The sequence below is a fragment of the Podarcis gaigeae genome (genome assembly GCF_964106915.1).
Source record: "Podarcis gaigeae genome assembly, chromosome: 14".
In the NCBI taxonomy this organism is placed as follows: Eukaryota; Metazoa; Chordata; class Lepidosauria; order Squamata; family Lacertidae; genus Podarcis; species Podarcis gaigeae.
The window spans coordinates 43,963,529-43,977,994 of record NC_139690.1 but is presented as its reverse complement, the minus strand read 5'-3'; the positions used below and the strand labels follow the sequence as shown (position 1 = coordinate 43,977,994).

Sequence of the window (14,466 nt, the reverse complement as noted above, 5' to 3'; positions counted from 1 at the left end):
CTTGCCACAAGCTATTGTGCCGTCCTTTCCAAAATTAAGATTTAATATTTCATGCATCAAAAGAGCATTCAGACACTGGTGAAAGTAATTTTGCTAAATTCCACCAGCTGTTTAATTATGAAACTGTAAGTTATTTGTAGCTTAACTAATGATAACAAAGTCATTATGAGGGGGATATGTTCTGACAGTGTTAATAATGCTGTGAAAAAAGATGAGGAGAAATGCAAAAGGATATCTAGTCCATGTGATTCTTCTTTTTTAAACAGCCTGATCTGTTGCTAGGGAATTGTTATGGTGCTGTAAGCTGAGAATAATTAACAAAGAGTGTAAATAGGACAGGAGTTCCGAGAAATGGAGAGAGGTGCCACCTTCTTAAAGAACAGTTCATTCATCTTTTTGCTCCCTGCTCTCATTCTTCTGTGGCATTCTGCTTAAATGATGATGAAAGTGTGGCGCTTATCACACTTCCCATTTTCTCAGAAATTAATCTCTCCTTGTCTCTTCCTTTCCACCTTCCTTTTCTGTTTATTTCTTGTCAACATGTGGCACTTCAATACGGAGTATTCTTTGTTTTTCTTTCCCTTTTTTGGCTGCATTTCCCCCCTTACTGATACTGAAGTAAGCCTTTAATTATAAACCAATACAGACACACTGGGTAGCACCTGGGCTATTGTCTATTAAAATTCAACCCCTGTCAAAAATCAAATGGTACCTTTTATTTATTTATTTATCCCATTGCAGTATCCACAGGAACACTATTATTTTATTTTATTTATTATATCCCGTCCATCTACACTCTGAGCAGCTTACAGCATATGTAAAAACATAGTAAAATATCAAGAATTAAAAAGATGGGAGCAATTGATGAAAACCTAAAGAACCAGATCAGCTTATTAAAACTACTCAACCCAATAGGTTGAATGCCTTTCAGAATAAAATAACCTTGAGCAGACAGCAGAAAGTCAAGAGAGAGGGAGCCAACTGAACTTTTCAGGGAAGAGAATTCCATAATTTGGGCACAATCACACAGAAGACCCTCCCGTGTGTTCCAGCCAAACATGCCTTTGCTATTGTTGGGGTGTGGAGAAGACCTTCCCCTGCAGATCTTAGGGTGAGCAGAGTCATAAGGGAGTAGCTGATCCTTTTAAGTATCCTGTGTCCAGTTTAAGGCTTTAAAATCTAGGATTTTGAGTTGTACCCAGAAACAAATTGGAAGCCAATGCAGCTGCAGGTCAGTTGAGCGTTGCTTGTTCCCAAGGGCTGATACTCAACAATAATAATAATAATAATTTATTGTTTGTACCCCGCCCATCTGGTTGGGTTTCCCCAGCCACTCTGGGCGGCTTCCAACAAAGATAAAAGATACACTGAAACAAGACTCCTGCTGCCTCACTCCAGACCAGCTGATGTTTCTGTAGAATTTTCAAAAGCAAAGATCATTGCAGTAATCCAACCTGCTCATTCATATTCATAACGGGAAAGGCATCTACACAAACGTGTGAATGGAAGACTAACCGTCTGTTCTATTCCCAAGACTCGTATTATGAAGCCAGTCACTGGCGGAGAGGCAGGGGGAGCACATCACCCCCGGCACCATCGGGGAGGGGGGTACCATCGCGAACACCCCTCTCGGACACGCGGCACGTACCCCCCCATGCCGGGCACCACACCCCCAGGATGCCCGCCATGCCCCTACGGGCCACGTGTCATGCCTCCTGGGACGCTCGTCATGACCCCCCCCCCCAGGATGCGCACCAGCCATGCCCCCACCTGCTCTCCGCCCCCGGTGCCAGACATGCAGCATCGCCACTGGCTCTCGTCTCCTTGACCTGTGTATCTGAGATGAAACAGATGCTTCCTTACAGTGAATGACTTCTTACCGGCTTGTTGAATGGGTGAAACTTGGATTGCTGGCCCTTGCACTTGATAAACAATAAATTCAAATTGTTGTCGTTATTGACCTAATGATTGAGATCTTAAAGATGTATCATCTTTCCTGCACGCTAAAGGTTGTGTATTGCAAGTCTGTACGCTTTGTTGCACAGACTTGAATTGTACATAGGCCGTTGCGTTTTGTTATGGTCCATCACAATTCCTGCTGGAAAGAGAGACGCTACAAAAACATTGTGCAAACAGAATGCGGCTTCTTCATTTGATCTCACCTTTTCAGTAGTTTACTCCTACTGTCCACTGGTTTGACTTGGGTAGAAAGAAATGATACTATCCAGTGAGATGTGCTTACATAAGTCATGCTTAATTTCTTTATTCTAGCGGTTTGAACACTCAGCCAAACTGAGACGAAAGATCACTACATATGTCTCCTTTCCGCTGGAGCTGGACATGACGCCTTTCATGGCCTCCAGGTATGTTCCAGGGCCTATTCTTGTGAGAAAGCATTCTTGTGTGGGGAGACGGCTTAAAAAGAGTTTTGGAACCCCTTCTGTGGAACAGCACGCAGAAAGAAATGAGTAAATGTCGCTTTCCCGGTTGGAAACTAGCTGCAGCATGATTTGGTTGCTGGGGTTTTTATGGTGGTGAAATTTAAACGTATTTCAAAACTTGATTAAGTGAAAGTACTCCTGAACTGAAAGGAGTCTGATTCAGCCCTGCCCCCCTTGCCTTAAGGCATAGATGTCATTCAGGTCATTTAAATAAAATATCAGAATACCTGGTTTAGCTTTAATCCTAATTAACCAAGATATATTCTCTCTTCCTTGATGCTTCTGTTTGCTGGAATACTTTAGGGAGAGGCATGTTCACAAATTACTCCTGCCATACAAGCTCAGGCTAATAAGTTGTTAGACACGTCAAAATATATTTGCCCATAGGAAGTGAAAGTTAAACTCTTTTTAGTGGCAGCCGACACTTGTTGTCTACTACTGACAATTTCAGAGCCATTTCCTGCAGAAGTGGGTAGAAACCTTGCATTTTAAAACTAGTCTGTGTTTTGATACTTAAGTTCACATCAATCTTTGGGTTCCTATTCCTATTTTACTAAAATAACATTTTAGATGTTAGCTAACATACCTATCGTAAGTTCGAAATTATTGGTTTCTCCACCCCTTACATAGGGAGCTTTGTTAATCATTTTCACTGGTGAAACAGAGTAATCCAATTGCCATAGTCGAAATCATAAAATATGCTAATGAACAAGAGCAAGTGCGGTTCAGCAGTGTAAAGAGAGCTAATGCAATTAAGGTTTTCTTTTCAGTGAAGAATTGGATTAATTTTCTCTTCCTTTCAGTTTTGGGATTTACACAGAAGTATCCTTAGTCTTAGATTGTCATGAAATCTGTCATAGATGATCTCAACACAAAAGGCTTCCCAGGGCTCCTTTCTTTAGCAAAGCATCAAATATAGGACATCATAGTGATTGGATAATATGAGAGGCATGTTTGGAGTGGATAGAGCCATCCATTGTCAATCCTGTTCCACTGCTTTTACCTATCATAAAAGAAGAAATCTAAATGAGTGTAAATTTGTCAAAACTGTATTTTCCACCCTTACATCATCTGTCGTTTCCAGACAGTACAAACAACGTCGAACTCTGTGATTCTATGATAATAGCAGAGCACCCTGGGAACCTATTGAGGCCTATATGGACCACAAGGGTGGCTAGTGTGTGGACCTTCAGATGCAGCTTGACTTCAGCTCCCATCATCCATGACCATTGGCCATGCTGGCTTGGCCTGATGGGAATTGTAATCCAAAATCTACAGATCTTCCCAAATGCCCTGGGGGAAACCCCCTGTGTGCTTTTTAGAATTCAACTTCAAGATGCTTCCATGTGACCCCAGTCCACATTCTGGATATGGAGCAGTCCTCCCCCCTCCCTCAAAGATAAGAAGGGGACATGACCTATAAAAAAAGGCTCTACTTTGACTTCAAGCATTTTAACCCCCAGACACACACATCCTCATCAGACGGTTCTTTGTGTCAGGTGCATTTCACTTACCTGTGCTTGCTTTTTTTAAAAAAAAATAATCATTACGTTGGTTAGTTTTACATAGGCAGCCTGAAATCTGGTATTGTCCCTTTGAAAACTACCATGGGGCAGTGGCATGAATTTCTATCCCCTACCTATAAAACTTTTGATTTTTTTTCTTTCTTTCTTTTTTGAAGCAGTGTTAGCCTTTTTAGTGTGTCCCATCTTCTCCATCAGCAAGTGGTTTATAAGTCAACATACAGGCTGGGGCGGATGGGAAGTATAATCTAGAGGTCACCAGGTAGCCAAAGGCTGTTCTAGGGTCTTAGCCTTCACTATCCATCTCAGTTTTGTAAGGCAAAAGCTTTGGTGAGCAGAGCAAGCGTTGGAAGCATATGGGCACATTATGATTTCTCCCCCTGCCCTGCCGATTAAGAGGCGGCTTTATTCTGATTGGCTGAGATCACTGTGGGCCAGGAGTAGACTTGATTCCCACCCTGGTAGTGCTCCTTTGTTTCCTCTGTATAGGCACCCCCCCCGTTTATGCATGTTCAATACACAAAGTATACGCACATTGCAGTGAACCTGGAAGTGACCCAGAAACGTCATAAATATTTCTGTGAAACGTCACTAAAAGGGCAGAACAGGGGCGGGGTGGGGGCGTAGCTGAGTGTTTGCAGGCTTTTTCAGTGGGTTTCAATTATATGTGATTTCACCAATGTGTGCAGTACCTTGGAACGGAACCCCCGCATAAACAGGGGGCGGCTGCCTGTATAGGGAAATGATTTCTCATTCATTCCGGGGGGTGGGGTGGGGAGTAAAGTATTGCCCATATGTAGCACAATGCCTTCCACCCTCGACCCTAAGTTGTGCAACCCTCAATGGCAGAGATCATACAGAAAGGTGTCACACACACACACACAGAGGGGGGGGGTGTGAAGAGAGGTGTACAGGTCCTTGCAGCACACAAACCCTCCCACACAGCCCACCAGTCACAATAGGTGTTTTTTTAGTACTGCAAACACCAAGTTCTGTTGCTACATGGGTAGGTGATGCCAGTTCCAGATGGCTGTTTATATTAAGCCCCCTGCCTCCTCCTTTTGAGAAGCATCTTCATAAGTATGAACGAAGATTTCTTTAACCCTCTTATATGATGTTCGCCTTATAAATACAAATCAACGTTTGGAATCTACTCTGTTGAGAGAAACCAAGGAATTATTTACAACCCTTTGTCTTTTTAAATGATTCTGAATATTTGTGTGTGTTTTTGTTTTTTTGCTGTAGTAAAGAGAGCAGAATGAATGGGCAGTACCAGCAGCCGGCAGATAGTCTAAACAATGATAATAAGTAAGTAGTATTGAATTCTGTGGCTCTCTCTCTTGGGTGAGATGGACTAAATTGGTTGAAGTGGAATAGAAATCTGTTCTGTGTCCTGCAGAGGTGTAGAAAGGCGTGGGTGTGTTGAGCATGTAACGTTATATACCAGCCCTGATAATAAAAATCCAAGAGCTAGGTCTTAAGCTTCAGTTTGCTTCTGTTCCTCTTCCTTTTGCCTCCTCTGTCATTGCCAGCTACCAAATCCCACAGTCGGCTCCAAATCCTTCTATCAGCTATCCAATTTTAGCATCTGTACTGTATCTGCCTCTACTACCATTGCATACCCACTAGCCCATGGGTCAGCAAACTTTTTCAGCAGGGGGCCGGTCCACTGTCCTCAGACCTTGTGGAGGGCCGGACTATATTTGGGGGGGGGATAAAAAATGATGCAAGAGCACCACAAGCCCTGGTGGCTGCTTACCTGTGTCTTGTGAGCGGCAGGGGCTGGTGGCGGCAGAGGGACAATGAGCGGTACGCAAAAGGGCTCCGGAGAGGGGCTGCTTAAAATGGTGGCCGCTTGAGCACTACTTCTGCTGGCACCAACAAAGCCCAGCCCCCTTCCTCCTCTAGGCAGGGCGGGGAGAAGCCAGGAGGAGGGAGGGAGGGAGGGAGGAGGCGCCACCATCGTGTGAGGGAGAGGGAAAGAACGCATGCGCTGGCAGTCCATGCGACAGTTCCTGGACCGTCCGTGGGTCAGATCCAGAAGGCAGTTGGGCCTGATCTGGCTCTCGGGCCTTAGTTTGCCTACCCATGCGCTGGCCCAATGACTGACCTACTCTTTTAAAGCAAGGGTTTGCACTGTTAGTCACCAGAGCAATGCAACTACAGCTGCTATTCCCAGATTTAAAAGGTGAAAGGGAAGCAGTGTAAATGGGTAGATAGCAGCAGGAGAGACTGGTATCTGCAAGTGACAGGCTAAGCTGGCTGCATCATTATACTTCTTTGTGTAAAATGAATCTTGGCCTCTGTGCTTTCCTAGCTGTGGATTGTAGCCAATGTTAATCCCACTTGGAACCAACTCATTTTAAGCCCATTATCAACAATGCAAAGAGGTGAATGCTTTTGATACAGGATGTGAGATTGTGCTCTTTGGAGAACTTTATTACAAATAAGCATTATCTTTATTGCTTATAATTGTTGCTTAGATTTCACCTCACAGGTTGCCTCTCATAGCGTGGGGGGGGGGGCTGTGAAAAATAATTAACTTAAAATGTGTGCCGCCTCAGTTTATTAATGTTCGTTAGAAGCCATAGCAAGAAATAGCACCTCATTCTTTAAGGGCAATATTCCTCTTAACTGCTATATGTTGGGAGCAATCCAGGCATCAATGTTGGTGAGTCTAGTGCAGCCAGGTGAGCAAAATGCTGATTTTCAGCCAGGTAGGCAGTCTGGGATATGAAACCAGACAAGCACATAGGTTAGTCTGACAACAACTTGACCTTCTCTCTAGAGATAATTTGGTATATTATGGTGGAATTCTAGGCCCAAGTAAAGCTTCTTGCGTCATCAGAGAATCTCTGCAGTAGCTCCCATTTCTGGTAACTGCAGAGGGGGAGATGCTTGAGTCCATTTACTTCAGCCCCTGGTTGAAGACCCAGACCCCTTACACAATGGAAACCTTGTGCCACCATGCCCTGTTTTATGCGTTTCCCAGAGTCATTCGGTTGGCCACTGTAGGAGAGTGAGTGCAGTGTGCTGACCTAATTTTGCATGGATTAACAAGTCAGTGCTGAAGTCTTCTAATGTGTACTACTTACAAGGAGACTTTTGAGAGTTACATTCCATATCATATCCCTTATTAATAGTTGTTCTTATAGTTTTAAACACTGTTGGCATTTCCCAAAGTTCTGGGTGCAGAGCTGGTGGATATGCCCCGCTTTTGCAAGTATTTTATAAAGACTCAAGTAACACTGATTGAAATAGCTGCTGCATTTCCTCTTGACCTAATTGCTTTCTCCCAACTTGTTTTGCCACCAGGTATTCCTTGTTTGCAGTAGTTAATCACCAAGGAACCCTGGAGAGCGGGCACTATACCAGCTTCATCCGGCAACACAAGGACCAGTGGTTCAAATGTGACGACGCCATCATCACCAAGGCTAGCATTAAGGATGTACTAGACAGCGAAGGGTACGTCTTGAGCAAAACACAGAGGAGGGCAGCCTCCTGTTTAAGCCATAAAATGCCAGTTTCGATCATTTCCTTTTCGGTACGTTCATGAAGTGTAAAGTGCAGCAGACTCCAGATGAGGAGAAATGGAGAGGAACATGTGCAGTCAGATTTCAGGCTGACCTTTTGGATACACTCACAGGGGACAGGCAGTGGGGATTCTAGCGCCTTTCCCTTACATATGTTGTCTTGGGTTGAGCTTGTTTTGTCCAGCAGAATCCAAACTGCATACTCGACAGAACTTAAAAGGTTGTGCTCGGGGAACCTAATAAAGGTCCCTATATATAAACTCTGCAATTTGTCAAGAATGCAGAAGCCACGCCCCCAGCTGCCAAAAGTCATACACTGCCCCCTTTTGTTTATAAGATTCTGATTCACATTCATCACATGCGTTTGCAAGCTTGTCTTTGCAGCTGATGTCAATAGAAATTGTATTTTTGTGTGTGTTTGGCTTTTAAAAAAATTAAAGCTGAAAGCTGCACTTTGCAGACCTGTGACATACAAAGCCCTCTGTACAAGACACCCAGTGGCTGCCACTCTTCATGTCACATCCAGGGCCTATAACTGGTTTGGCATATGATTCTTGCCGCTATCCATAGCTAGGTGTTGTTAAGGCTGCAATATATAGTGATGTTCTTTATCACTATAGAGCTGCATTCTATTTTGGGGGGTGGATTGGGGGTGTGGAGAAGCATGACACTTTGAGATCTGGAGTTGCCTCCACTTCTGGCATTCCACGCTCTTGGCTATGATAAGATTGATCCCATCACCCTGTTCTTGTTTTCTTAATTACACCTGACATTTTCTCCCCACTGCTTGCTTAAAGGGTAGATGTGTGAGCTTGCAAGTTTGAAAAAAAGAACTCATTTGAAATCTTCGGAACGGTCTCCTCCGAAGGCAGGCATTTTTTACTCTCTCGGTATCTCTCAAAGTGAATCCTTGAGCTGGTTTTTAATTCAGAAATGTTGTACCACGGCTTTTAGAGGTTTGAGAAATGCTGGTTATTTATCCAGAGTGAAACTTAACTGTAGAGACCAGAAGCCTGATGGCCACAATGTTAATCATCTGGGTGCCCCCTACTGGCTTAGCATCATCATTTGTGTAGCTCTGACCTCGTCCTGTAGGCCTCCTTTCTGGGTACCAAACTAGACCAGTCTCTGCATTAAGCAGTCTAGTGCAGATCCAGAATAGAATGGGCACATACCATGATGAGTCATTGGCTTTAAATTATTTAGAGATTCACAGTATGACCACGAAAGAGAGCTAGCATTGCTGCCTCCCTGGAATAATTCCTGCCTTGTGAGAAGTAGTCCTGCTTTTAACATGGCAGAGAGAGAGAGAGAGAGAGAGAGAGAGAGAGAGAGAGAGTCAGCTGCAGACAGCATTAAAATGGTGCCTTGTCCTTCCTCTTTTTGTCCTCTTCCTGCAGATATTTGCTGTTCTATCACAAACAGTTCCTGGAGTACGAGTAGCCTTCTTCAGCAGCTCAAGAGAGAAATGAAAGGAAGTGACATGAATGGCAGCCTTCTGAAAAGACACACAAACCTACCTGAAATGAAAAGACACCCATTCGACATCTAGCACTGAGCTGCGACAGGACCTGCTTGCCGCTGGCTCGTGGCCTAGAGGAGTAAGAAACGAACAATGTCCATCATGTACGCAGTCCTGCAGGGACAGAAGAGGGGGGGAATGTAAAAGAGGCTACAGTCAGTGACTTTGAAAGAAGAAATATAATAACGCAAAGATTGCTCTGGGTGGGGAAAATAGGAGCAGAGGAATCCAGGCGCTGGCACATCTCCCTCCGTTCCTCCAAAATGTGTGTGGGAAGGCCGGGGGGTGTACTCTCATCTCCATAAAGCATCTTCTCCATTGGTGCTTCAGCTCCAACTGACCAATCATACAACAGTTATAATTAAAAAAAAAAGTCCAAGCCCATTTTTTTTATGCCTATGGGTCTGAAAGCAGTAAAATGGAGGAGAATTGGGACGACGCAATGATATGGACTTTGCAAGTACCTTTTTATTTGTGAATTTTAGTTATTAAATAAATACAGTATGAAATTACCGGGCTCTTTGTTTTTCGGCAAGCATTAAAAGGAAGTCCGGATATGCGGAACCGAAGTCGCGATGCTATGCGAGGCTTCCCAGCATGCCTCCTCCTGCTGCTGCTACTGCACAGGTAACCTTCTGACACCTTGGGACTGCTCATCAAAAGTGTCAGCACTGATTCTTTTTCTGTCTGAGCCCCCCCCTTTTTTGTTTTCTATAAATAGCTATTTTCTTAATTTCCACACCCTTTTGTTCACCCTCCCCACGAGAATGAAATTCATATTTGCAACCATCAGTAAAATGAATGAATTGGCGTGTTTATACTGTAAAAGTGGTCTTGATTGTTTATTTTTTTGTGGGAGGAGGCGGGGAACCTGCGAATTAAGTTGGAATTCTCTGGACGGCGTTGTTGTTGGGTGTTTTTCCACCCTCTCAAAGACATACTGCACTCGGGAGACACTTGGAATCGAAAAACCTGCCATCTGCTAACTCTGGTAACTGGGTGCCACTGTTGCAATTAATTTTCAACTCTTGGACACCTCTGCCTCAACACCAGACACTAAGTAAACAAAGGATTTCCCCACTTGCTCTGCTTTTATTGGTCCCTTATCTCTCAGATATATTAATTTTCTCATACATCTCTCCCATTCTGTATACAAAGCCTCCTGGCTTTGTTATTACCTCCCCATAGCCCAGGAGCTTGCTTGCTTCTGCCTTGTCACAAATGTGTTTATGTTCTTCCCCCACCCTCTGCTTCCTTCTCCCCCCTACTTGCTGTCTAGACACTGGCTGGGAGTCCACATGGGCTGTATATTTTATAACCCAGAGGTGGGGCTGCCTTTGATTTGCTGCTTATGGAGAAAGGGGCTTTCTTGCCTAGTAAAAAACAAAAAAGCCCTGCTTTTGGTGTGGGTGGGTGTGGTTTTTTTTAAAAAAAGAAAGATCTGTACACAATAGCGAGAGTGAATGGTTTTGTAACCTCTTTTCCATTTACAACCACTTTCGCATTTCTGTGAGTAAAGAAGCACTTTTAAAGGGCCCACTGATAGTGCTGGGGTGCCAGCTAAATTTCTGCAAAAATCTCCTAACTTTTTATTTTGAAGGCTGCTTCCTACTTTTAAAACAACAAGCCTATCATTTATACAAAGCCTTGGGGGGGGGGGGACCCAACCATTCAGCATTCAGAGATTGTTACCAAATTCAGCATTCTTTTAGCACATGTAGAACAAGCGTTGTGTGTATTAAGACCAACTTCCCCACCCTGGTGCCCTCCAGCAGTTTTTAGACTACAACTCCCATCAGCTCCTGCCAGCACAAATGCTGACTGAAGCTGATGGGTGTTGTAGTGCAAAAACTAGATGAAGGGTTTGGAAGCTTGGTCAAGATGGATCCTGGATCCCATAACATTTGGTGGGGGAGAAAGGGTAGTAAATTCATTGATCCGGCTTTTGCACGTTCCATCCAAAATGGGATCCTGCGGCACACGGAGAAGCAGAGCAGTCCTGTGCGATGAGAGCAGATCTTTGGCATGAGCTGGAAGTACACAAGGATTTCTCTAGGAAGAGGTGAGTACAACTCAGGTGTCTCAGACCAATGGGCAAGACAATTGCTTCCATTCTCATGAGCGTCTGGCCTGTGCTTGTCTCGTGGGGTTTTTAGATGTCAACGTGCTCTTGGAAGGTGACTTAAAAAAGAGAACAAGGGGATTTCTTGTGCTGCTTCTCTTATTTCCGGTTCTGAAGATAAAGTAAGATTGGTACTTCCATTCAAAGTTAGATCATGTCCTTGCCCAAGTTCAGTGGTGCCTCGCAAGACGAAAAACGCGCAAGACGAAAGGGTTTTTCGGTTTTTGCGTTGTTTCGCAAGACGATTTTCCCTATGGGTTTGCTTTGCAAGACGAAAACGTCTTGCGAGTTTGTTCGCTTTTTTCTTAAAGCCGCTTGAAGAGGCGCAGTTGCGACGGACCGTGCTTCGCAAGACGAAAAACATTGCAAGACGAAAAGACTCGCGGAACGAATTAATTTCGTCTTGCGAGGCACCACTGTTTTTAAAGCTCTGTTCTGAGGAGCCCTGTGCTATTTAAGAAAGATTACTAGGAGCCCCTCATGTGAAGTTCTGGGGCTATTTTCAAGTGCATATCACCATTTGATGTGTACAGATTACGTAGAAATCCCAAAAGATGCCCTGACTTAGAGAGCTGGCTGATTATTGTAATGTTGCCCTCCTTATTCCTTTTCAAGAATGCAGCAAGCTTGCAGTGGAAGAGGAGTTGGCCTACTGCTTCCTGCCCAACACTGGAGCTCAAGCTGCATTAAAGTGAAAAAAGAAATAGAGGTATGGCACCCCCTTGTGGTTGAATCATACATAAGATCTCCCTCCACTTCCAAACTCTATATTTACTGTCAGATGTCAAAACAATTGATTTTTTAAATCATTGCTTAGGCAGAAATGGATGTGATCATTAACCCCTGCATGCATCCTTGATGCTTGCAATGTAATAACCAGGAATAACCAGCTGCAAATACCTTCCGCTTCAGCAGTACCTATTTATGTACTTGCACTGGCATGCTTTCGAACTGCTGGGTTGGCAGGAGCTGGGACAGAGCAATGGGAGCTCACCTTGTGGCGGGGATTCGAACCACCAACCTTCTGATTGGCAAGCCCAAGAGGCTCAGTGGTTTAGACCACAGCGCCACCCCATAAGATGGCTTGCCAGCAGTACATGTGACAAGGATCTAGGAATCTTAGTTGACCACAAGCTTAACTGAGTCAACAGTGTGATAAAACAGCAGAAAAAGCTAATGCTATTCTAGACTGCATCAACAGGAGTATACCGTTTTTACGCAAATCTGATGTGCACCTCAATTTCCAAAACCTTGAAACCAAAAAGTATTTGCTTGTATCATCAAATCTAATGTGCACCCTAATTTTCGTGAAGTAATTTGGCCAAAAAAAGGTGCACATTATTCAAGTAAATATGGTAGTTTCCTGATCAAGGGAAGTAACAATGCTACTCAATTCTGTCTTGGTTAGAGCACACCTGAAGTACTGAATCTAGTTCTGGGCACCACAATTTACTAAGGTTATGTACAAGCTGGAATGAGTGCAGAGGAGGGCAGGCAAGATGATCAAGGGTCTGGAAACCAAGCCTTATGAGGAATGGTTGAGGGAGCTGGATATGTTTGGCCTGGAGAAGAGGAGAGCTGGATATGTTTGGCCTGGAGGGAGGAGATACGGTAGCCATCTTCAAATAACTAATGGGCTGTCACATGGAAGATGGAGCAAGCTTGTTTTCTCCCCTGGAGGATAGGTCCTGATCCAGTGGATAAAAGTTGCAAGGAAGGAGATTCTGACTAAACATCAGGAAGAACTTTCTGACAGTACGAGCTGTTTGACAGTGGAATGAACTCCCTTTGGAGGTTGTGGACTCTCCTTCCTTGGAGGTTTTTAAACAGAGATTGGGTAGCCACCTGTCATGTATGCTTCAGCTGAGATTCCTGCATTGCAGGGGATTGGACTAGATGACCCTCAAGATCCCTTCCAACTCAACAATTCCATGATTCTAGGATGCCACATCCCACTTCCCAGGGCTACAAGTTCTAGAATTCCCTGCAAAGAAGGATTGATTGTCAAACTACTCTGGAAATCATAGTTCTAGGAGGGGAATAGCAATCTCTCCTCACAACTCTGCAGTCTTACCTCCTGGAATCCTTTAAAAAGCCATAGCTCTTTAAAGTGGTTTGATGCTGCTTTAAATGTGTGGTGTGAATGTGACCCAAATGTCAAACATAACATGGAAGAAGGAGAACTATTTGTCATCTTCTAATGGGTCACTTTTTTGGGGAGGGGACACAGGTGGTGCTGTGGGTTAAAGCCTCAGCGCCTAGGACTTGCCGATCGAAAGGTCGGCGGTTCGAATCCCTGCGGCGGGGTGCGCTCCCGCTGCTCGGTCCCTGCGCCTGCCAACCTAGCAGTTCAAAAGCACCCCCGGGTGCAAGTAGATAAATAGGGACCACTTACCAGCGGGAAGGTAAACGGCGTTTCCGTGTGCGGCTCTGGCTCGCCAGATGCAGCTTTGTCACGCTTGCCACGTGACCCGGAAGTGTCTCCGGACAGCGCTGGCCCCTGGCCTCTTGAGTGAGATGGGCGCACAACCCCAGAGTCTGTCAAGACTGGCCCGTACGGGCAGGGGTACCTTTACCTTTATCTTAATGGGTCACTTTAGTGAGATCACCAAAAAAACCACAACACCCTTAAAATATATTGTGCAATCCCTTTTTTTATAAGCATGTTTTAATTAATTTGAGGTTACCTTTTGGCCTTTTATGTTCCAACTCTTCTGTTTTCAAATGCAGGTGGTGGGGAAGAGATGTGGTTTAGCTCAGTCTCTTCCAACCAATCATTATTTTGAAAGCACTCCTTGACAATCAGCCATGCCCATTTGAAATTCGGACAATACAGGCTGCATTGTATCTTTTAGCATCGTGGGCTTCTCCTTCCAGCCCGCCGCACAGTGAGCACTGGAAGAAAGAGTTGCCATCCTAACATCCGCTCACATGCATGGGCAGTGCTATTGCTCCGGTTGCCTGGTAACCAGGAGGAGGCCTGCCCGAGGGCGAGCGGATGCTGAATTAAATAGCATCTCGGGTCGGTCGGTCTCAACGCTGCTTTCTGCTTGCTGTCAGGGGCAGGCTGGGAATGGGCTTTATTTACAACTGATGGATCAACTTGTTGTCTTTGTTCTGCTGGCGAGCATTTCAGTCCAAAGAAACCGTACGTGGTTGGTGGTGTGCTGGTGGTGACTGGGGCGTGGCTTGCTTTCGACCATAAAATCCATTCCTGTTTACTATAATGAACTTCCAAGTATTGGAAGCGATTTACATGTGTTGACAGTCTCAATATATGTGGAAGGATTTGTGTTTGCTGGGGCTCCTACCCCAGTCAAGAAAG

General features: G+C 44.6%; 1 protein-coding gene across 3 annotated transcripts in view; it reads left to right on the top strand.

Moving 5' to 3' along the window:
• The window catches only part of USP22 (ubiquitin specific peptidase 22), a 106,021-nt gene extending 96,490 nt beyond the window's left edge, over positions 1 to 9,531 (top strand). For all 3 annotated transcript variants that reach the window (XM_083711611.1, XM_083711612.1, XM_083711613.1), the window contains 4 exons: positions 2,272 to 2,363; positions 5,210 to 5,272; positions 7,280 to 7,429; positions 8,898 to 9,531. In XM_083711611.1, the coding sequence (XP_083567737.1) occupies positions 2,272 to 2,363; positions 5,210 to 5,272; positions 7,280 to 7,429; positions 8,898 to 8,940 (348 nt within the window). In that variant the 3' untranslated portion in view covers positions 8,941 to 9,531. The remainder of the gene's footprint in view (positions 1 to 2,271; positions 2,364 to 5,209; positions 5,273 to 7,279; positions 7,430 to 8,897) is intronic.
• Positions 9,532 to 14,466: the final 4,935 nt, after the last annotated feature.